The 22748-nt window shown below is 34.8% G+C and overlaps 1 protein-coding gene across 3 annotated transcripts in view; it reads left to right on the top strand.

Annotated features, from left to right (window-relative positions):
- The window catches only part of ARB2A (ARB2 cotranscriptional regulator A), a 416169-nt gene that overhangs the window by 165900 nt on the left and 227521 nt on the right, over positions 1-22748 (top strand). For all 3 annotated transcript variants that reach the window (XR_009502347.1, XM_059916776.1, XM_059916775.1), the window contains one exon: positions 2632-2850. Coding sequence is in view for 2 of the 3 variants with exons in the window: in XM_059916776.1 (XP_059772759.1) it covers positions 2632-2850 (219 nt within the window). In the remaining variant the exon portion in view is untranslated. The remainder of the gene's footprint in view (positions 1-2631; positions 2851-22748) is intronic.

The following is a 22748-nucleotide window of genomic DNA, read 5'->3' as shown; positions in this document are numbered from 1 at the left end:
AATCGATAACTTAGACAAATACTACTACTTTGATGATTTATGTGTTTCTGGTTTTTATACTTATTTAGATGGGGCATATCAAATTTCATAGTTCATTTAAAATTAAGTAGGCACGATAATTTCTCAATCTATGATTTGCAAAAATTGAAGTAAAAACTTCTGCTCAAATAAATCTGGCATTATGAAAATGTGATGTCTAGTGATTAAATTATAAACTAGGGTGATAGTTTTCTCATTTTTGGTGACTATAAATTTTGTCTAAAGAATTTACCTTTATTTGGAGTTTATTCATTGTGCAAAGGTGATGTTCATGTTCTATCAATTTATTAAAGTCCCACTTTGTTACCTTGAGTTTGAAATTTTTCATATTATCATTAAAATGTAATATATCACTATTTTCATCTCTAAGAATTCTGAGATTCTGTTCTGGTCTTGCTAACCCTACCTCTTGTAAGTATGAAAGGCTGTGTGTGTGTGTGTGTGTGTGTGTGTGTGTGTGTGTGTAAAGTTCAGTTCACTGAGAGAAGGCAGGGAAGAAACATGACAGGAGACCGCTTACTCACGGTACAGAATCTAGTAAGGAGGCAATTTTCTTTTTGGCCTATGGTGACCTTTTTTGACTATGTTCCTTACACCAGAGGCAGTGTACTGAATGCCTCTATTTCAGCCTGTTTAGCAGAGTGCAACAGTGTTCTTTAACTTACTTTTGGTGGGAGGAGAAGTTATAGCTGAAATTTGAGAAGGGCGTGAAAAGTTGTAAGAGGCACAAGGAAGAGGGGTAGGAACTTCCTTCAAATGTGATTTTAATAACTAGTCAAGTGTGTCCAACTGTAGAAAATCACCGAGTGACAATATGTCTACCTGACAGTGATCACAATGAATTACAAGACTTTTGAATAGCTATACAGATTAGAATAAAGCAGAACCAAATAAAATATCTTTTGTTGGTAAAACTTTGACTTACCAGCTAAGAAACTTAAAAAAAAGATCTTGTCTTGTGTTTTGTTAATGAACATTTAAATTAAAAAATTTGTAAAGTGTTTTATAAGCCTTTCATGAACAAGGTATGAAAGGTTTTATTTAAACACATATTGAGGAATATGTGGTATTCTGTTAATCAGTTTGGTATATATTATTATATAGTTTTCATATGTGTAAGACAACTATATCTTAATTAACAGCCCTATCACTAAAATCAGAACTTCAATGATCTTGAAAATCTCCAAACCATATCATGGTTTTAGACAATAATATCAACTGATTAGGGGGGAAACTGAAACAATCCCAACGAAGTTTGTATGTAGTTTGTGGAATCAACTATTAAAAAAGCCAACAATGTGTAGCAATGTAGCATATTTAAAAATAAGGATAATTGTCTATGCTAATATTGGCTTGTATTACTGCTCTCAGTTTTTTTTTTTAATTATCATATGTTTGGTTTGGCAAAAAACAATTAAATTTAAACTTGATGTAGAAGATTCTACAGTTACAATTTTGGGAAGAGTATGTACTTTTTTTTTTTTTTTTTTTAGTAAGGATGAGAATTTTTTTAAGCTTTATTTTTAAGAGCTGTTATTTTTTTAAACATAATATAACACATGTTTTAAGTATGACCTTACAAGATTTTACCAGACAAAATAGGGACAGCCACAGTACAGAATTGAATAGAAAAGACAAGATATAAATAGCTTCAAAAATTTGTGTGGCTTGTCAGTGGTAATTGTTTATCCTTCTCTATTTTCTCATGGTTCAATTATTCCATCAGTTACAATATAAATGCCAAAAGTTTCCTTAATTATAACCATAGAAAGGTTTGCCTTGCTAGAATTAAGTCAGACAGGAAAACATGTTTTTAAAACTTTACAAAAAGTTTAATAGCTCAATAAGCTGTATTTTAAATTCTGGAACTTGTTTCCTGGTACTAGTTCTTAATAAAGAGAAATTTTTATGGTAGTTGAAAAATAAAAGAAATTTCAGGATTAAAAACTTGGTTGCATACATTATAGTAAGACATTATTTTGTTTTGTGATTTGCGTGCCTTCCTGAAAGAAGAGAGGTGAAAAAAATCCAATATGCACAGGTAGACATTCTGTGTTTCTGATAATAAAGACATGTAAATCTGTAGGCTGTTTACTCCTTGTTAATTGCTTATTCTTTTTTTAAGTTCAAACAAATAAAAAATACTCATTAAAGTGCAAGTGTAAAGGAACAGAAATCCAGCAAAATGTGGTTGGAATTGTAAACTTCAATTTCAAAGAGGTTATTTTCTCAAAATATGTATTATAAATATTAATGTGGTTTGAAAGTGTACTTGTTATTTGATAATTTATTTGAATCATTTTGGGGGTTCTGGGAGATCTAGTACTTTTTTAATTTAAGCTTTATTATTTTAATGTGTTACAATTATGTCTTTTTGATCTTATAGGCAGTCTATGCTTATTTCTACACACAATACAGGCAAATAATTTTAAATCACTTTCTGTTGGAGAAATTAAAACTATAATCTATTATAAAGGAATATTTTAGTGAATATGTAACTATAGTAAATCACTATGAGATTTTAAGAACGTTTTTATGAGTTGTAATGATTTCTAATATTAAATTATGCTGCCTTTTTTGCTTTCAAAACAGGAAGGATATGGAGTAATAGTACTGAATCCCAATGAAAACTATATCGAAGTAGAAAAGCCGAAGATACATGTACAGTCATCTTCTGATAGTTCAGATGAACCAGCAGAAAAACGGGAAAGAAAAGATAAAGTCTCTAAAGAAACAAAGAAGCGACGTGATTTCTACGAGAAGTATCGTAACCCCCAAAGGGAAAAAGAAATGATGCAGTTGTATATCAGAGTAAGTAATAACCAAGATCATTACTTTCCTTCATTATTTCCTTTTCTTTTTTTTTTTAAATCACAACAGCAACTAACATTTATTGAAAATCTTCCATGTGTTCAGACCTGTTCTAAGCAATTTTACATTCCTTTTCTTTATTTATATTTATTTTCTTAAATTATTTTGTTTATTTTTTTTAAAGTGTTAATTTTTAAATTTTTAAAGATTTATTTCCCAAGGGTGTTATTTGAAATGTTTTCTGTTTTTTATTCAAAGTAACAAAACACATTCTTATTTCAGTATGATATTTTATTTAAGTCTCAAAATCAATTAATAATGCACTGTACAAACATCAGTCTTTGTCTTGGGTGGTTATAGTTTTAATGCATTGTTTTCCTATGAGCAACCATCCATCCATAGTTTCTCAGCTTAACTTCTGAAGGCTGATGGAGGGAGGAAGAGTAATTAATATCTTAATAAATATTTAAGCTAGAATAGTTTAGGAATAGTGTAATGAGGGAACTCTGTCCTTTGCTCTTTTCTTATCCAGGGAACCTTTGCACTTTGTAATGCTAGCAGCATGGGATCATTATAGCAGTGCTGCCCAAGGAGTTCTAATTCTATAGGGGGCACAAACAATTTTATTTGCCCTTTGACACATTCTGCTTGATATACCACTGTGCATTATATATATGTGACAGATTCATGCAATTTTCAAAGCCCTTATTATGGGTGCTAGAAATATAATTTATTAGTGCAGTATGTCCAAAATGCTATTGGGTAAGTAAAATAGTAAATTGATATGTTCTTCAAAAGTGAGCAATTCAGAACATTTAAATATAGACAATTTAACGTTTTATAGATTATACTGTGAGATAGTAATAAAGTTTCAGATTATTCAACTTGAGCTATTTTTACATTTACTTTAAAACTCATTAATAAAATATTTCATACCACCTTTGAGGCAAAATATGTAGCTTTCTAAGTTATTTTCTTTATTTTACTTCTAGTTCATGGCATAATTGCTATACTTTTGGGAATTGTACTCCAAACGTTCAAGACATTTGATTATAGGTCAGTCTGTTGAGTAAGTTAGGACAGTTAAGCAGCATATAAATTCTCAGGACCCCCAAAAATGTGTCCAGATCAAGACTACCTAAAGCATGTCATACAATGAGTCACGCAAAAGTTAGGCAGATTACAATATTTAAATTTCTGAAAAGCATCTATTTAATATATTGTTTGAAAAACAAAAACAATGATTAGATTTGGAATTCATAAGTAGCTTGCTCATGTAGTTATATTACTGCCTTTCTTCGCCATGACTGCATCAGGGTCCTGATGTCACCTTCTTCTCTATTGGTTGTCCTGAGCTTCCTAATTAATATGATCCAGTCTGTCAACCACCATCTTAAGATAGAATTTTAAAAAAAAATTCCCCCTGATATCTGGATTCCAAAAATGAATTGTATAAGTTTTTGAAATATACAAATCATTCGCAATATTCAGTTTCGTATGTGAAATGCAAACAAAAAGTGATTTTGCGTATTAAGTTTTTTACTTCTTGAACGGTTTCTTTTATTTGCCTATGATATGTATGTACAGATTAAGCATCTATTTCTGACATCTGTCTTTTAAGTTTTATTTCTTTTCTATTTTCTCTTTATCATGTCACTATTGCTTTAATTTTTCTCTTTTGTTCTCTTGTATGTGTGCATTTTCTTTATTCTTTTTTCACATCTGTTTTGTTTATTTCTGCATCTATTTTTTTCTTATACCAAGGGAAAAAAATCTTTTTATGTTGCTTCATTAAGATCTACCTTTCCCTTTGTCTTTTTTTCTTTGTTTTATCTCTTCTACACTCCTGCTATTTTTACTTCTTGTCATGTCTTTTTGCCTCTTTTTTTCTTGTCCCATTTCATTCGTCTAAGTTTTTATTGAAAGCACTAAGAGACAAAAATAGACTCATGTAGATAACACAGCTTTATACCTGATAGTCTTAGTTATGAATGTTATTTTTCTTAATAAACACCCTTTCTCTTAAAATCTTCCAGAATTGTGCAAAATAGCAGAGCTAAGCTGACACTCTTCAAACATACTTCTAGATAGTAAGGCATGAGCCTGTAGTGGGAAAGAGAATAATGGTTCATTTTGTGTCAGGTGCCTTAATCCTTAGGTAATTTTGATCCACTCAAGAAGTGACTTCTAGTACTCTCCTTTCCTCTACATATCTCCAAATATGTATTTGTAATTTTCAGACACAGAGCATGTATGTGATGAGGATGAATTAACATTTATTTATATACTTCTTAATCATTTACATTTTGAAATCAATCATCTGTTCTTTGGAACAACCCCATGAGCTAGGTAAATCAAATAATTTCACCCTTATTTTATAGTTAAAGAAACTGATGCATAGATGGTACATTTTTGTCTAGGATCACATAACTACTAAATGATAGAACTAAATGTTAAAACCAGTGCTTCTGATTACTGTAGATCCTTGCTCTCTTTCCTCTTTCCCACATTGTTCTAACTGGTTGAAAATAAAATATGTATCTGAAATATTAAAATTAAACCATTATAATAAAAGCATGATATGATACAGTAAACTACGTTTGATGATTATATAGATTTTTGACCAGTTATCATTTAATGGACACTAGTAAATGTCAGTAAACAATTTATTTATAGTATGTTTATAATATATAAATAATAATGTTAACACATTGACCAGGGGATTTTTGCAGAAACTAATGCCTGTGGCCGCAATACATCTCCAGTCAAAAATGTGTTAAAAAATTTAATATGATCAATAATATTGATCCCATTTTACAGATGAGGAGACTAAGAGTCAATACTTCGTAAATTTCCTGAGGTCACATAGCTCTTAACGTAAGGTCCATGGGGCAGGGACTTAGTCTGTTTTTTTCATTGCTGTAACCCAGAGCCTAGAACAGAACCATAATAAATATTTGTAGAACAGAGCCTTCATAATAATTTTTTATTTGATAAATAAGATGGTAGAGCCAGGATTAAAATCCCAAACTACTACTGCTTTTTCTAATATGTCTTGCATTATTAAAGTGTACTACTTGATCTTCTGTGAGGAAACATTCAAAGAAACCAAAATGAAGAAAAATTACATTGTGGCTCCCCTACCCAATCCAGTAACTGAGAAGATATTCTGAAAATTAATGATAAAAAATCAGTTTGTCATGATTTATTTGATACCTTGATTGACCTATACATTTTCATCTGAATATATAAAAGTGAGATACCCTATTTTCTTTTTTTAGCTATATCATCATGATGCTAAAATTATGGATGAAAATGGAAATATATATGCCAACCTATTGCTATTTCTGTTTTACACACTTGCTCATAAGAGTACAGCCAGGCTGTTGTACTTGCTGTACCCTGTATACACTTTGTGCTTCATGGGATCTGTAACTTTGCTTTTCTGTTCTTTCCCTTAATCCAGATTCTATCCATGCTGTAGTGCCCAGCTGAAATCCCACTCATCCACACCCATCATAATCAGTGACCTCTCCTTACTAAGACTGTTGGGAGCTGTTATGATTAGTTAACTTGTATGGAATTTATCATGTTCTATCTTGAGCTATCTCTTTTGTCTCATAATATTATTATCAATTTATCTTTCACGCCTTTCCACTTAGCCCTACAATTCTTTGAGCATGCTTTATAGATTTTGGAATTGCATATCAATCCTTATGAATAAGCAGATAGGAGCCAGTTTTTACGGTAGTACAGTGCATCCTGCGAGAAAGTCAGGAACTGATGCTAAATCTACTCACTAAGATCCAATCCCCTGGAAGGAGACCAAAGCAAAAAGACTAGGCCTTAGTCTAGAGATACCTAGATAATGTGACCTGCAGCATAGGAATGAGGGTTATTCTGGTATCAAACTGTAGCATAAGAGGACAAATATTTAGACTAAGGAAGAAGATCAGTAAAAGAACTTTATAGTATGTAGGTGGAATATAGGCAAAAGTGATTTGATGCTGATCTATGTAATATTGTGTTAGAATTGCTTGAATATATCTTCCCTAAGAAACTTAGTTGTGGGCTGTAGTGATAGGAAGTAAAGTAGAGGGATTAGACTCAGAATATTAAAAAAAATAAAACTACTAGAAGTGGAGGGGGAAGGGAGATCACATGGCCACAGAAGGAAAAATCCAAATGTGGAGGAGACATTTAGAGAATAGGAATCTTGGCAGAGCCTGGCATTACACATTGAAGATACTCAAATATTTAAGGATTGATTGCTTGTTGACATCCATCAAAAAATTTATTCCTTAACACACAAGATATTTGGTTTCTAGTTTTCTGACTGATTTTTTTCAGCATTCATGTGAATTTTTGCAGTTGTTCAGAAACAGCCAGCTCTGATAAACTGAAGCTTTCTTTTAAAAAAAATCTGTTTTTGATGCTCTGACTTGGACTATGTCCAAAATATTGCTGAAGGCCAATAAATATCCTTTCTTCTCCTCTGTACCTCTTCTTTTCTGTGCAAATGCCACTGGAAGTCATTTCTATCTAGTGATTTAGCAACCAAATTCCACTCATTTATATTTCAATCAATGATTGTTTAATCTCTGAAACTATTTTATTTTCCTAGAATATTCAAGTATTTGACTTTTCTTTCTCTGGCATCCAGTAAATAGCCAAAATCTCCTGTGAAATTTTTGCAAATATCTAGTATACACCAGCAGAAATAAAGTAGAATCCAGGCCTAAAACTTTAAGATTAGCAAAGTATAGTTTTATTTTACTTACTAAATGAGTATAAATAGATGTGACTAACTATTGGATTATGTAGCACATTTCTGATGCATTAGGAGCAGAGCTTGAGAGATCAAAATACTTAGTCTTTCATGTGGCAACTTTCCTTAACTATGAAATAATGTACTTTCTGGCATATATTATGGCTTATTAAGGGGATTGATTTGGTCTAGGCAATAAACATCATGTCAGACATGCCTGGCAGGAAAACCTGCTTAATATGTTTTGTAATAAGATGGAACTTTTTGTTCTCGAAAACATCTGCCAACTGAATTCAAGAGTGAAGACAGAAAATGTCATCAATTTAGTGGTAATCCTATAAATTTAGTTTCTTTTTGAGCAACACACATCAAGACACACAAAATTCCCAGTGTTAATCACCACTGGTATAGTACTTTGTAAAACGATGAAACAAAAACATTTTATTTTTATATAATGTGTTAATTAATTCAAAATGAATTTTAATATTTCAACTGATAAAATTTTAACAAGCATCTTGCCAACAGATCATTTTTTAAAGCATCTGTTTTTTAATGTGTTGGGTTGAGAACTGAGTCAAATGGCTAAATATGTACATATATTCTTTTTAAAAACATATTTCAACCCCCATAATTATAGATACACTATGTTTTTCCCCTTAGACCACCAGGGGCTGCTGCTGTTCATATTGAATTTTGCTTTCCTCAGAAACTGAAGACACCAATCACACTACATTTTTTCTTTCTTCCTTTTTTTTCCTTAGCCCAAAATCTTTTAAAATATAACTAGAAAGAAAAATGAATAGACTTAGCTAGTAACTGAATAATCAATATAAGGATGTACTATTTTAAACATTTTCTATATTCTAAGACATCTACATTTTTCCAAATAAACGTAAAACCTGTAGTCAATGAAGGCAGATTGTGATAATAGCTCTTTTTATTTCCTATTTTTAGTGTCTGAATAACATTTAGAATCATATCCTTTGCAGAGAGATAGTGTGGAGATGAGATTAGAAGTGCAAAGTCAGATAGACCTGAGCTTGAATCTCAGCTCTTCCACTTAATATAGTGTCACCTCAAACAAGTTAACTTCCTTATGCCTCAGTTTTTTGTCTGAAAAATGGAATGATAATAATATGTATAAAGTGAACATAGTATCCGGCACATAGTCTTGGGACTTCTGGGCCAATAAATAACATCCTGTCTTCTCTCAAGTTCAGAATCAATTGAGAAAGAATCCGATTTCAAAATCCCCTTGCAACTCTTGGTACTTTGTACCAAAAATAATACCCCTGTCTTACCCTCCTGGGTTTGGTACCCAGTGACCACTACAGCATAGGAATCAGACAGAAGGAGATCAAAACATCAGCTTTGCTAATTGATGTAGTTCAACTGGAAAATGTGGCTTAGATCTGTGGCTAAATTCAGACTTCCTAGTGTATTTCCCCCTGAAATGAATTTTCATCTTTCCTCCTAACATCCAGTGTGCCTTTAACATGGTAGAAAGCAAGCTGGAATGCATCCTTCCTGCAGCAGATCATTGTTATTACTACTTGCATTTTCTAAGAACTCAATACAGCAATATTAAAATATTCATTAAACGTTCACTAAAGCATACGTTAGTTTCTTCATTTTAAGGTTTTCATTTAAAAGAGAAGCTGTGATCAAACCTAATTACAGAGAAGGTTTCCATAAAATTGTAAAGCTTTGAAAGGGCCATAATTCTATCTCAAATCATCAGAAATTAATCTTTGTATTTTCATGTTTCATGTTACCAAAGCCTAGTAAACACAGTAGATTTTTTAATAAATATTTGATGAATGCATATTTGAATAAATGCTTGCTAACATGAACCTACAAAGCAAAAGAGACAGACCCTTCACTATATAAATCTACTCTTTGATATTGACTAGCATGAGATTGAAAGAACTGTGAGACTATGTATATTATGTCTAAACAACACTAACACTCAGAAAATTAGTGCATTGTTCTCTAAATTCAACTAACAGCCATTTTTAAGTCTACCAAGCATTCTTTGGATGTGGTTAAAAACAAGTCAAATTGAAGAATTAGAAATAAGTAAAATAATTACGTATTTAGATTTATAACAGAAATTACAGAAAAGACCAAAGCTCTGCATTTAGGGGTTTTGATTGGCCACTGATGAATTTTAGTGGGGGGATTCTGCCATAAATATAAGGTAGTGGAAAGAATAAGAACTTTAGAATCAAAAAGGTGCATGCTGTAACCTTAATTCTCTTGCTTATAAGCTGTGACTTTAGGCAAGTCACCTCTCCTCTCTGAGTTTCAGTTTCTTCATCTGTAAAATAGGGATAATCATAACTATTAGGCTGTTGTATGGAATGAATGAAGTAAATTAATGTGTATGAAAACAGCCAGTGGGATACCTACTATTCAGTATATCCCCTTTCCTTTCTCTTCCCTCCTTATTCCCTTTCCCTTAGGAAATATGGAGAGAATTACGGCCAGATGACACCTCTCCCAATTAGTTTACCTTCAGTGCTTCTCAAACCTTTTCGTCTCAGGACCCCTTTTCAAATGCTTAAACATTATTAAGGTCACTAAAGGATTTTTGTTTATATGGGTTACATCTACTGATATTTTCCATAAAAAGAATTAAACCTGAGAAATTTTTAAATATTTATTTTAAAATAACAATAATAAACCCATTATATGATGACATAAATAACATATTTTTATGAGAAATAAGTATATTTTCCAAAACAAAAAACACATAGTGAGATGTGTGACATTTTTAAAAAGTCTCTTTAATGTTTGGCTTAATAAAAGACAGCTGAATTCCTGCAGGCATCTTGTGATATATTGTCTTTATTGACATTTATGAAGAAAATTTGGCTTCACACAGATATGCATTTGTATAAAGGAGTGTTTTAAAAGGTTTTTCAGATAATTATATATATTCTTCTTTGATGCTATACCAACATTCAACAAGAGGTAATAGTTTCTTAAAGATTAGTTGCTGTGTGAATCTAAAACACGTCAGTGAGCATTGCATACTCTGTTTTATGGAAATCCATTGGTCTTTGTTGTACTTTGAATGGATCTTTTACCCATGAATGACTTTATAACATCTTGTATTGGTCATTTGGAAAATATTGTTTCACTGAGCTATACAGATCTTCCAAATGTTGACATATTTTATTATGTAGTATCAAAAATTCCTATCTATTACTGTTCCTACCAATCTCATCCACAAAGCTTTTAAGAATTGAAAAACTATCAAGCTTATCAAGGAGTGTACAAGTTGCCCAAAATTTTAATTTTATCAAGAACGTTCAATTTTTATCATTAGCGACAAATATTGTCAGTTGTTTTCCTTAAACTGTCAGGCTTTGTTCATTTTCGAGAAAATGGCTTCCAAATGCCCAAATCTGAATCATAGTTTGTTTCTCAGTCTTACAAGTAAAGATGGTGCTCCATTACAAAAGTGGCTGCTTTAGCTCACAACTCAATTAATTGCACAACTAGTTTTTCTCCAGACAACCATCATAACATAATTTGGTTTGCAGGTGTTTTATGCGTTCCTTCTATTCATCACTCAGAATATTAAACAGACATATGCTCAAGGGTTGAGACTTAATAAAAGTAGTTTTTCTGCTTCATCAACATCTTTAAGCAAACTTTCTTTTTTTTCCCCTGAGTATGTGGTAGTGAATAATACAATGACTACTAGAGTTTAGAACCGCTACAGTGATCTGTGCTAATTCACAACAGTTTTATTCTCCATTGTTTTCAACTGTTAATGCAAATGCCAACATAGTGAAAAAGACAAATAACGTCTTAGTATTATTATGCAGACCCCCTGAAAGGGTCTGTGGAAACCCCAGAGGTTTGCTGACCACATTTCTAGAAACACTGGTCTACATCTCTTTTCTGGAGTAAGCGTAGAATCAACAAAAGCAAGCAGTTTAGATTAGGATAAGAACCACTTTTTTTCGGTTGTTGTTTTAGGCAGTATAAAACTAGAACAATATGAGCAGCTATGTAACCTGAAATAGAGAAACTAGAACAGAGTAGGACTGGTTTATTAAGGCATTTGGTGCTATCCAGTTTGAACTTTTCTCGTCTGGACTCAGCGAGCACTGTGTCTGGACTGCTTCACCTGTTCTCCGCCCCGTGCCATCCCCCTTCATTGAAACTAACATGTCAAGTCACAGTGCCAGGTCAGTGGAATTTGAGGATTTAGAATTTGTTTTCTACTGCTCTTCCCCAAAAATAAAAGGCCCTGGAGAATCACATGCCCATTTGGGGTTTTAGCAACTACAGCTTTCATTCCCTTCTTTTCCCTAAAATGAGTGGCCTCTTGCTTCCCAGGAAAGCTCAAATATTTATCCCTGCTATCCGGCTGGAGTCTATTTTATTACCATATTCTACTAGTTCTTTACTGGTGCTATCTCTCTGTTACTGGTGCTGTCTTTCTGTTTTATGTTTACTTTACTTTGCATTAGAATGATTCTAGAGTAGTTAAGAACTGGGTTTCCGGTGTTTTGCAACATGTGTACTGGATTTTGCAAATAGTATTCACTCAGTAAATATTAGTTAGAATTATTGTATGTAATATCCTTGATTTACAGTCCACTTGCACATGTCATTGACTCTCTCTCCATTTGTGAAGCCATGCTCCTCTTAGCTCTCCAAATTGGGTTCCTCTTATTTCTTGTCAAAGAAAACATTTGATAGTAACTGTCTAAAATACAATTGGATTCACCATGCTTCTATTTGGCTTTGATCATGAATCACTTTGGTCATGTTCACAACTTCCACCCCCTTCTTGGGAAAAGGGGGCAATTTAAGACCTTCTGACCCCAACTCCTTCCCCCCTTGTGCATCCATTTGTATAGTTAGAAGTAGTTGTCATCATTTGTTTGTTCATGTAATCCTCATAATTGTCTTATGTATTACACTGACTTTACAGATCCTTAAATGAGACTCAGAAACATAAATAGACTTACTCATAGTTACATATCTAATAAGAGTAACTAAACCAAGGTTTGAGCCCAAGTCTTTCTGACTGCAAAGCCTCTGTTTTTCCCACTATACTACATTGCCAATAATGAACATTTCCTACAACTGATTCTCTAAGATTTCTCTGTGTGTATGTGAAATATATATACATGAGTGAAAGGATAAATGGATCTTTCTTGGATTGCAAGGCAATTGCTGTAATAAGAATAGTATTTCCCACATGCAACAGTTTATTCAAAGACAGTACTTAAAGGATTACAATGGTTAAATATATTGGGTGTAGAATTTGCGACCCACATTCTCTCCTTGAGAGTAAGACACCCTTACACATTTTTTTTTAAACATCTTTATTGGAGTATAATTGCTTTACAGTGTTGTGTTAGTTTCTGCTGTATACAGTGTTGTGTTAGTTTCTGCTCCCTCTTGCATATCCCTCCCACTCTCCTTATCCCACCCACCTAGGTGGTCGAAAAGCACTGAGCTGATCTCGCTGTGCTATGCAGCTGCTTCCCACTAGCTATCATTTTACATTTAGTAGTATACATATGTCCATACCACTCTCTCACTTCATCCCAGCTTACCCTTCCCCCTCCCTGTGTCCTCGAGTCCATTCTCTAAACCTGTGTCTTTATTCCTGTCCTGCCCCTAGGTTCATCAGAACCATTTTTTTTTTTTAAGATGCCATATATATGTGTTAGCATACGGTATTTGTTTTTCTCTTTCTGACTTACTTCACTCTGTATGACAGACTCTAGGTCCATCCACCTCACTACAAATAACTCAATTTCATTTCTTTTTATGGCTGAGTAATATTCCATTGTGTATATATGCCACATCTTCTTTATCCATTCATCTGTCGATGGACACTTAGGTTGCTTCCATGTCCTGGCTATAGTAAATAGAGCTGCAATGAACATTGTGGTACATGACTCTTTTTGAATTATGGTTTTCTCTGGGTATGTGCCCAGTATTGTGATTGCTGGGTCATATGGTAGTTCTATTTTTAGTATTTTAAGAAACCTCCATACTGTTCTCCATAGTGGCTGTATCAATTTATATTCCCACCAAAGTGCAAGAGGGTTCCCTTTTCTCCACATCCTCTCCAGCATATATTGTTTGTAGATTTTTTGATGATGGCCATTCTGACTGGTGTGAGGTGATACCTCATGGTAGTTTTGATTTGCATTTCCCTAATGATTAGTGATGTTGAGCATCTTTTCATGTGTTTGTTGGCAATCTGTTAATCTTGTTTGGAGAAATGTCTATTTAGGTCTTCTGCCCATTTTTGGATTAGGTTGTTTATTTTTTTGATATTGAGCTGCATGAGCTGCTTGTATATTTTGGAGATTAATCCTTTGTCAGTTGCTTCGTTTGCAAATATTTTCTCCCATTCTGAGGGTTGTCTTTTCCTTTTAATGTTTCCTTTGCTGTGCAAAAGCTTTTAAGTTTCATTAGATCCCATTTGTTTATTTTTGTTTTTATTTCCATTACTCTAGGAGGTGGGTCAAAAAGGATCTTGCTGTGATTTATGTCATAGAGTGTTCTGCCTATATTTTCCTCTAAGAGTTTTATAGTGTCTGGCCTTACATTTAGGTCTTTAATCCATTTTGAGTTTATTTTCATGTATGGTGTTAGGGAGTGTTCTAATTTCATTCTTTTACATGTAGCTGTCCAGTTTTCCCAGCACCACTTATTGAAGAGACTGTCTTTTCTCGATTGTATATTCTTGCCTCCTTTATCAAAGATAAGGTAACCGTATGTACGTGGGGTTATCTCTGGGCTTTCTATCCTGTTCCATTGATCTGTATTTCTGTTTTTGTGCCAGTACCATACTGTCTTGATTACTGTATCTTAGTAGTATAGTCTGAAGTCAGGGAGCTTAATTCCTCCAGCTCCATTTTTCTTTCTCAAGATTACTTTGGCGATTCGGTGTCTTTTGTGTTTCCATACCAATTGTGCAATTTTTTGTTCTAGCTCTGTGAAAAATGCCTTTGGTAGTTTGATAGGGATTGCATTGAATCTGTAGATTGCTTTGGGTAGTATAGTCATTTTCACAATGTTGATTCTTCCAATCCAAGAACATAGTATATCTCTCCAACTCTTTGTATCATCTTTAATTTCTTTCATCAGTGTCTTATAGTTTTCTGCATACAGGTCTTTTGTCTCCTTAGGTAGGTTTATTCCTAGGTATTTTATTCTTTTTGTTGCAGTGGTAAATGGGAGTGTTTCCTGAATTTCTCTTTCATATTTTTCATCATTAGTGTATAGGAATGCAAGAGATTTCTGTGCATTAATTTGTATCCTGCTACTTTACCAAATTCATTGATTAGCTCTAATAGTTTTCTGGTAGCATCTTTAGGTTTCTCTATGTATAGGATCATGTCATCTGTAAACAGTGACAGTTTTACTTCTTTTCTAATTTGGATTCCTTTTATTTCTTTTTCTTCTCTGATTTCTGTGGCTAAAACTTCCAAACTATGTTGAATAATGGCGGTGAGAGTGGGCAATCAATCTTGTCTTGTTCCTGACCTTAGTGGAAATGGTTTCAGTTTTTCACCATTGAGAACAATGTGGCTGTGGGTTTGTCATATATGGCCTTTATTATGTTGAGGTAGGTTCCCTCTATGCCTACTTTCTCAGAGTTTTTATCATAATTGGGTATTGAATTTTGTCAGAAGCTTTTTCTGCATCTATTGAGATTATCATATTGTTTTTATCCTTCAATTTGTTAATATGGTGTATCACATTGATTTGCATATATTGAAGAATCCTTGCAACCCTGGGATAAACCCCACTTGATCATGGTGTATGATCCTTTTAATATGCTGTTGGATTCTGTTTGCTAGTATTTTGATGAGGATTTTTGCATCTGTGTTCATAAGAGATATTGGCCTGTAGTTTTCTTTTTTGGTGACATCTTTGTCTGGTTTTGGTATCAGAGTGATGGGTGCCTCGTAGAATGAGTTTGGGAGTGTTCCTCCCTCTGCTATATTTTCGAAGAGTTTGAGAAGGATAGGTGTTAGCTTTTTCCTAAATGTTTAATAGAATTCACCTGTGAAGCCATCTGGTCCTGGGCTTTTGTTGGTTGGAAAATTTTTAATCACAGTTTCAATTTCACTGCTTGTGATTGGTCTGTTTATATTTTCTATTTCTTCCTGGTTCAGTCTCAGAAGGTTGTACTTTTCTAAGAATTGGACCATTTCTTCCAGATTGCCCATTTTATTGGCATATAGTTGCTTGTAGTAATCTCTTATGATCCTTTGTATTCCTGCAGTGTCAGTTGTTACATCTCCTTTTTCATTTCTAATTCTGTTGATTTGAGTCTTCTCCCTTTTTTTCTTGATGAGTCTGGCTAATGGTTTATCAATTTTGTTTATCTTCTCAAAGAACCAGCTTTTATTTTCATTGATCTTTGCTATAGTTTTCTTCATTTCTTTTTCATTTATTTCTGATCTGATCTTTATGATTTCTTTCCTTCTGCTAATTTTGGGGTCTTTTTGTTCTTCTTTCTCTAATTGCTTTAGGTGTAAGGTTAGGTTGTTTTTTTGAGATGTTTCTTGTTTCTTGAAGTAGGATTGTATTGCTATAAACTTCCCTCTTAGAACTGCTTTTGCTGCATCCCATAGGTTTTGGGTCATCGTGTTTTCATTGTCATTTGTTTCTAGGTATTTTTTGTTTTCCTCTTGATTCCTTCAGTGAACTCTTGGTTATTTAGTAGTGTATTGTTTAGCCTCCATGTGTTTGTATTTTTTACAGATTTTTCCTATAATTGATATCTAATCTCATAGCTTTGTGGTCGGAAAAGATACTTGAAATGATTTCAGTTTTCTTAAATTTACCAAGGCTTGATTTGTGACCCAAGATATGATCTACCTTGGAGAATGTTCCATGAGCACTTGAGAAGAAAGTGTATTCTGTTGTTTTTGGATGGAATGTCATGTAAATATCAATTAAGTCCATCTTGTTTAATGTGTCATTTAAAGCTTGTGTTTCCTTATTTATTTTCATTTTGGATGACCTGTCCATTGGTGAAAGTGTGATGTTAAAGTCCTCTACTATGATTGTGTTACTGTCAATTTCCCCTTTTATGGCTGTTAGCATTTGCCTTATATATTGAGGTACTCCTATGTTGGATGCATAAATATTTACAATGTTATATCTTCTTCTTGGATTGATCCCTTTATCATTATGTAGTGTCCTTCTTTGTCTTTTGTAATAGTCTTTATTTTAAAGTCTATTTTGTCTGATATGAGAATTGCTACTCCAGCTTTCTTTTGATTTCCATTTGCATGGAATATCTTTTTCCATCCCCTCACTTTCAGTCTGTGTGTGTCCCTAGGTCTGAAGTCGATCTCTTGTAGATAGCATATGTACAGGTCTTGTTTTTGTAACCATTCAGTGAGTCTGGTCTTTTGGTTGGAGGATTTAATTCATTTACATTTAAGGTAATTATCAATATGTATGTTCCTATTACCATTTTCTTAATTGTTTTGGTTTGTTTTTGTAGGTCTTTTCCTTCTCTTGTGTTTCCTGCCTAGAGAAGTTCCTTTAGCATTTGTTTTAAAGCTGGTTTGGTGGTGCTGAATTCTCTTAACTTTTCATTATCTCTAAAGGTTTAAATTTCTCTATCAAATCTGAATGAGATCCTTGCTGGGTAGAGTAATCTTGGTTGTAGGGTTTTCCCTTTCAGCAGTTTAAATATGTCCTGCCACTCCCTTCTGGCCTGCAGAGTTTCTGCTGAAAGATCAGCTGCTAACCTTATGGGGATTCCCTTGTATGTTATTTGATGCTTTTTCCTTGCTGCTTTTAATATTTTTTCTCCGTATTTAATTTTTGATAGTTTGATTAATATGTGTCTTGGCGTGTTTCTCCTTGGATTTATCCTGTAGGGGACTCTCTGCTCTTCCTGGACTTGATTAACTGTTTCCTTTCCCAAATTAGGGAAGTTTTCAACTATAATCTCTTCGAATATTTTCTCATTCCCCTTGTTTTTCCCTTCTTCTTCTGGGACCCCTATAATTCAAATGTTGGTGCGTTTAATGTTGTCCCAGAAGTCTCTGAAACTGTCCTTGATTCTTTTCATTCTTTTTTCTTTATTCTGCTCCCTGGCAGTTATTTCCACCATTTTATCTTCCAGCTCACTTATCTGTTTTTCTGCCTCAGTTATTCTGTTATTGATTCCTTCCAGAGTATTTTTAATTTCAGTCATTGTGGTGTTCATCAGTGTTTGTATGCTCTTTAGTTCTTCTAGATCCTTGTTATATGTTTCTTGTATTTTCTCCATTCTCTTTCCAAGATTTTTGGATCATCTTTACTGTCATTACTCTGAATTCTTTTTCAGGTGGGTTGCCTATTTCGTCTTCATTTATTTGGTCTTGTAGGTTTTTACCTTGCTCCTTCATCTGTAAAATTTTTTTTTGTTATTTCTTTTTTTTTTTGATGGGTGGTGCTGTATTCCTGTCTTACTGCTTGTTTGACCTGAGATGGCCAGCACTGGAGTTTGCAAGCAGTTGGATAGAACCTGGTCTTGATGCTGAGATGACGTCTGGGAGTTCTCACTCTGATTGATATTCCCTGAGGCCTGAGATTCTCTGTTAGTCCAGCAGTTTGTATCAGAGCTCCCATCACAGGAGCTCTGGCCCAACTTCTGGCCTGGGAGCCAATATCCTGCAAGCTTTGTGATGCGGTTAAGAAGGAAGGGAGGGAGGGAGGGAGGGACGAAGGAAGGAAGGAAGGAAGGAAGGAAGCAGTACAATATCAAAGAATAAAAAGAGAATAAAATTAGAAAGATAAAAATTATATTAGGAAAAATAAAACTATAATTGAAACAACTTCAACAAGGTAAAATAAAACCACAACAGAAAAAAAAGCAGCGGGAGGCGGGGAACAAACCAAAAGGAGAGAACAATAGCAAAGTATAAAGAATAAAATAAAATTAGAAAAATAAAAGATTTATTAGGAAAAATAAAAATGTAAAAGAATCAACAACAATGAATCAACAAGGTAAAACAGAACCCCAATCTAAAAGAGGAAAAACGAAAAGAAAAAAAAAAAAAAAAAAGCCTTAGCTATGGGGGTGGAGTTTAGGCAGGGGGTGGAACTTAGGCAGGGGTGGGGTTTAGGGTTGGACGGGACCTACGTGGGTGGGGGGGTGACATTTGAGCGTGGGGCGGGGCCTAGGCTCAGGACCCACGCATCCAGCAGAAGCCCTTGGGGGTGCGGCCTAGGCAGGGCGACGTTCAAGCATTGGACAGGGCCTCTGCTTATGACCTGCATGGAAGGGGAAAGGCAGCAGGTGGAAAGGAGGGCCTCTGGAGTGTGGGGTTCTGGAGTTTGGAGGTAAGGCCCTGAGTGAGGGTGTGTGGGTGGGGTTTAGGCCCAGTGCATTGGAGGGGGTCTCCTAGTGTAGAGGTAGGGCCCTGGGTGGGGGTGTAGGGGCGGGGCTTGGGCTCTGTGCGGCAGCAGGGAGGCTCTGAGAGCAGAGGATTAGGCCCGGGAGCCCAACGAGCTCCCCGGTGCCTAAGTGGACAGGATAAGCACTGGCCACTTTCCCTTCAGTTCCTTTGCGCCCCCTCCCCCACCGTCTCCCCCAGGGTCTCCCCTGTCACCACTGGACCCCTAACCATGGGTAGGTCCCACTGGGTGTAGAAACTCCTCCCTTTCCCCAGCCACCCCTCAGGGGTGCCCGTTTCAGAGGTCTGGCCTTTACTTTTGCTCCCCCTCCCCTCCCTCCCACTCCTTCAGGACCCATGTGGCTGGAGGGGGCCTCGGTGAGCAGAGGATCAGGCCTGGGATCTCAACAGGTTCCTGAGGGTCCAAGTGGGCAGGGGAAACCTGGCCACACTCCCTTTTGATCCTCTGTCTGCCCAGTGGTCCCCCAGTTTCCCCCTTCTGGCGTGGAATCCCTTCCCCTCCCCCAGCCACCCCTCATGGGCACCAGTTCCGTCCCGCCTCCACTTGTCCTCCCCCTTCACTGCCCCCACGCCCCACGTCCTACCCGGTTGCTGGGGTTCTTCCCGTCCCCTTAGGTGTCCGTGGTAGGTGCCCTAGTTGTGAGGAGATGTGAATTCCCCGTCCTCCTAGTACGCCATCTTGACTCCGCCTTACACATTATTTTTGTCTAAGTCCCAAACTGCCCATCTGCAATGTGTGAGTTGTGTGACAGCAAAGGAGTTTAGAGTTATTGCAGGTGAGGATGAGGGATAGCCTGAATCAGCTTGTATAGTTGACTCAAAAGTGCTTTATTTACTGACGGTGATCAATTTTTTATCCCTATCCTGATTTCAGCTTGTCTTTAGGTAAGTTTGCCTGTTTGAAACCAGTCAGCTGTTGCTCCCCCACCTCCCTTTGGCGTTTTAGCCAGTCCCAGTATTCACTTATGAACACTCTGGCTTTGTCAATGGATCTAAGCACTTCTGTATGTATCTCTCATGTGTAACATAGCTGAGCAATGTAACGTGTTTACTGAGTGACTTGAATATATCTATTTTAGGCTTCTCTCATTTCAATTTGAATTATATATGTGCATTTGTAAAGTATAAAATTGTATGTTTAGATTTACTTGTTTGGAGCATGAAATTAAAATACCCTATGTATCAATTTCTTCATACCCATGTAAACTTTATTCTCAGTGTGATTTTCATTAATTTAATACTAAAGGAAAGCCTTGATTATTTTTCTTGAAAAATAATAGATTATAAATTTAATCAGTTATTTATTTAGGGAACCCTTGAAAACAAAGATAAAATTAACCTTGAATATTAATCTTAATGGTCATCTACCAAGACTTTACTAATTTCTGTTTGTCTTAAAAATGGTTCTTATACCTGAATTTGTTTTCCTAAAATCTTTAGCTTAGCTTACTGTGTGTCCAATTTGGTATTTCTCTGTGAAATTTTAGAAAAATCCTCTCTTCCTCAGGAGGTGATTAGGAGAAAGATTATAGGACTCTTATCATTCAGGATACTATTATATTTTAAAATTCTAAGATAATTGGCCATTTATTAACAGTCACTATTTTTTATTTAGAAAATCTTTTAAATATTCTGGGCCAAAGTTTCTTGTTTCTACCAGAGTGATTATAATAATTCCAGTAATTTCCAGAACTATGTAATGGATTAATAAATTTTTTTTTTAAAACTTCGAATCATTATATAAAAGTTTAACATTAGAATTCGGATTTTACACTGCTAAATTAAGTAAGTCTGGTACACAAACCAAAATCTGTTTTAGTCATATTATCGAGAAGAGGAACTCAGTTTTTTTGCAGTGTTACTGTTCTAAATTTTTGACAGTGAGGCATATTCTTTCCATATTAAAAGTGTTTACAAACCATTTAGCCTACATTTGTTTACTGTTTTATATAACGAGTACATTTAGGAAGAACATTACTTATAGGACAAGGATTCTACCAGATTATGTTGCCGAAAGGTAATATTTGAAACTTGTTAGGTAGTTTTTAGAGACATACCAAGTCTAACTAGTTTATTGTTAAATATAGGTGAGAAAACCGAGATTAAGAGAGATTATATACTTTGCTCTAGATTGTACTATTATTAGTGACAAAGCTTGTATTGGAACTTTGGCTTTCTATTTACCATTCTAGTTATTGAAATTTTCATATTATAACCAGGTTTTCCCCCTCTATTCATATTTGGAAGTGGCTTCTCTGGCCTTTGTATCAGTAGCTGATAGAGTTGAGGGGGTTGGGGAAGCAGAAAAGGATGTGTGTGTTTGTGTGTACATTCTTAGGCAGGGGAAGGGGTAAGTGATCATTAAGTAATTTAGATTTAAACCTAGAAGTTAGTTGAAAACAGTATTCCTAACATAGTCGATTTTAAGATCTAAGAGGAAGAATATAAATTTAAAAATCTTGGTGCGTTATATGTGAATTATGATGTTAACTATACTTCATTCACTCCTAATGTTCTTTGTTTCATTTTCACACAGGAGAGTGAAAAATATTCCCTCAGAATTCTTGTTCAGAGTGCTTATATAATTATGCCATCAAAGAAAGGCTATTATTTGTGCATATATAGCTCAGTCAATTGAAGATTGCTTGGATTATCATCTTTTTCATTGATTTTAAAACCTTTTATCACGTATTAACATCTCTGAATTTGGGATGCATCTTAAAAATTACTGGCATATCATGGATTATTTGGCAACATTTTTTTCCTCTTAATTGTACATAAAACAGTGGTACCTTTTAGAACTGATGGTATCGTAGATGGATGAAATATGATATGAGACAAGGCTGCCTCATTGCACAACTCTAAGGGGATGTAATTATTACCTGGCACCACCTAGAGTTGTACAGTGTGTAGACTATGTGGTCTTATGGGATAGCCCTAGTAGAGGTGATGTGTAGGTTCGTTCTTTTTCTTACATTTTACCCCATATTTGATCCCACAAATTGTATAAAGACCACCTGCCTACTGTTTAGCAACTAGTAACCCCTCAATAAATGTTTATTTCTTTACCTACACATCATTGTAGTCAGTTGTGTTCTTTCATTTGCCAAAGCAGATTGAGACCAGGTTTGAATTCCCTCCAGTTCTGGATGTTATATTATTAAGAAGATGTTGTTCTCTAGATGGTAAACCTAGATGGTAAATCTAGGAAGTAATGACTAAATGACTGGATTAAAGAGATGTTAGCCCCTAAGGGGTCTAATTGTTTGCATAATTCCTTTTACTTTTAAAACCTTCCTTTGGAACATAGGAGCACCTCAATACATAAGGCAAATGCTAACAGCCATAAAAGGGGAAATAGACAGTAACACAATCATAGTAGGGGACGTTAACACCCCACTTTCACCAAGGGACAGGTCATCCAAAATGAAAATAAATAAGGAAACACAACCTTTAAATGATACATTAAACAAGATGAACTTAACTGATATTAACAGGACATTCCATCCAAAAACAACAGAATACACTTTCTTCTCAAGTGCTCATGGAACATTCTCCAGGATAGATCATGTCTTGGATCACAAATCAGGCCTTGGTAAATTTAAGAAAATTGAAATCATATCAAGTATCTTTTCTGACCACAATGCTGTGAGATTAGATATCAATTACAGGAAAAATCTGTAAAAAATACAAACACATGGAGGCTAAAG

The sequence above is a fragment of the Balaenoptera ricei genome, chromosome 3 (genome assembly GCF_028023285.1).
Source record: "Balaenoptera ricei isolate mBalRic1 chromosome 3, mBalRic1.hap2, whole genome shotgun sequence".
NCBI lineage: Eukaryota > Metazoa > Chordata > Mammalia > Artiodactyla > Balaenopteridae > Balaenoptera > Balaenoptera ricei.
This window is presented reverse-complemented; position numbering and strand designations above follow the sequence as displayed.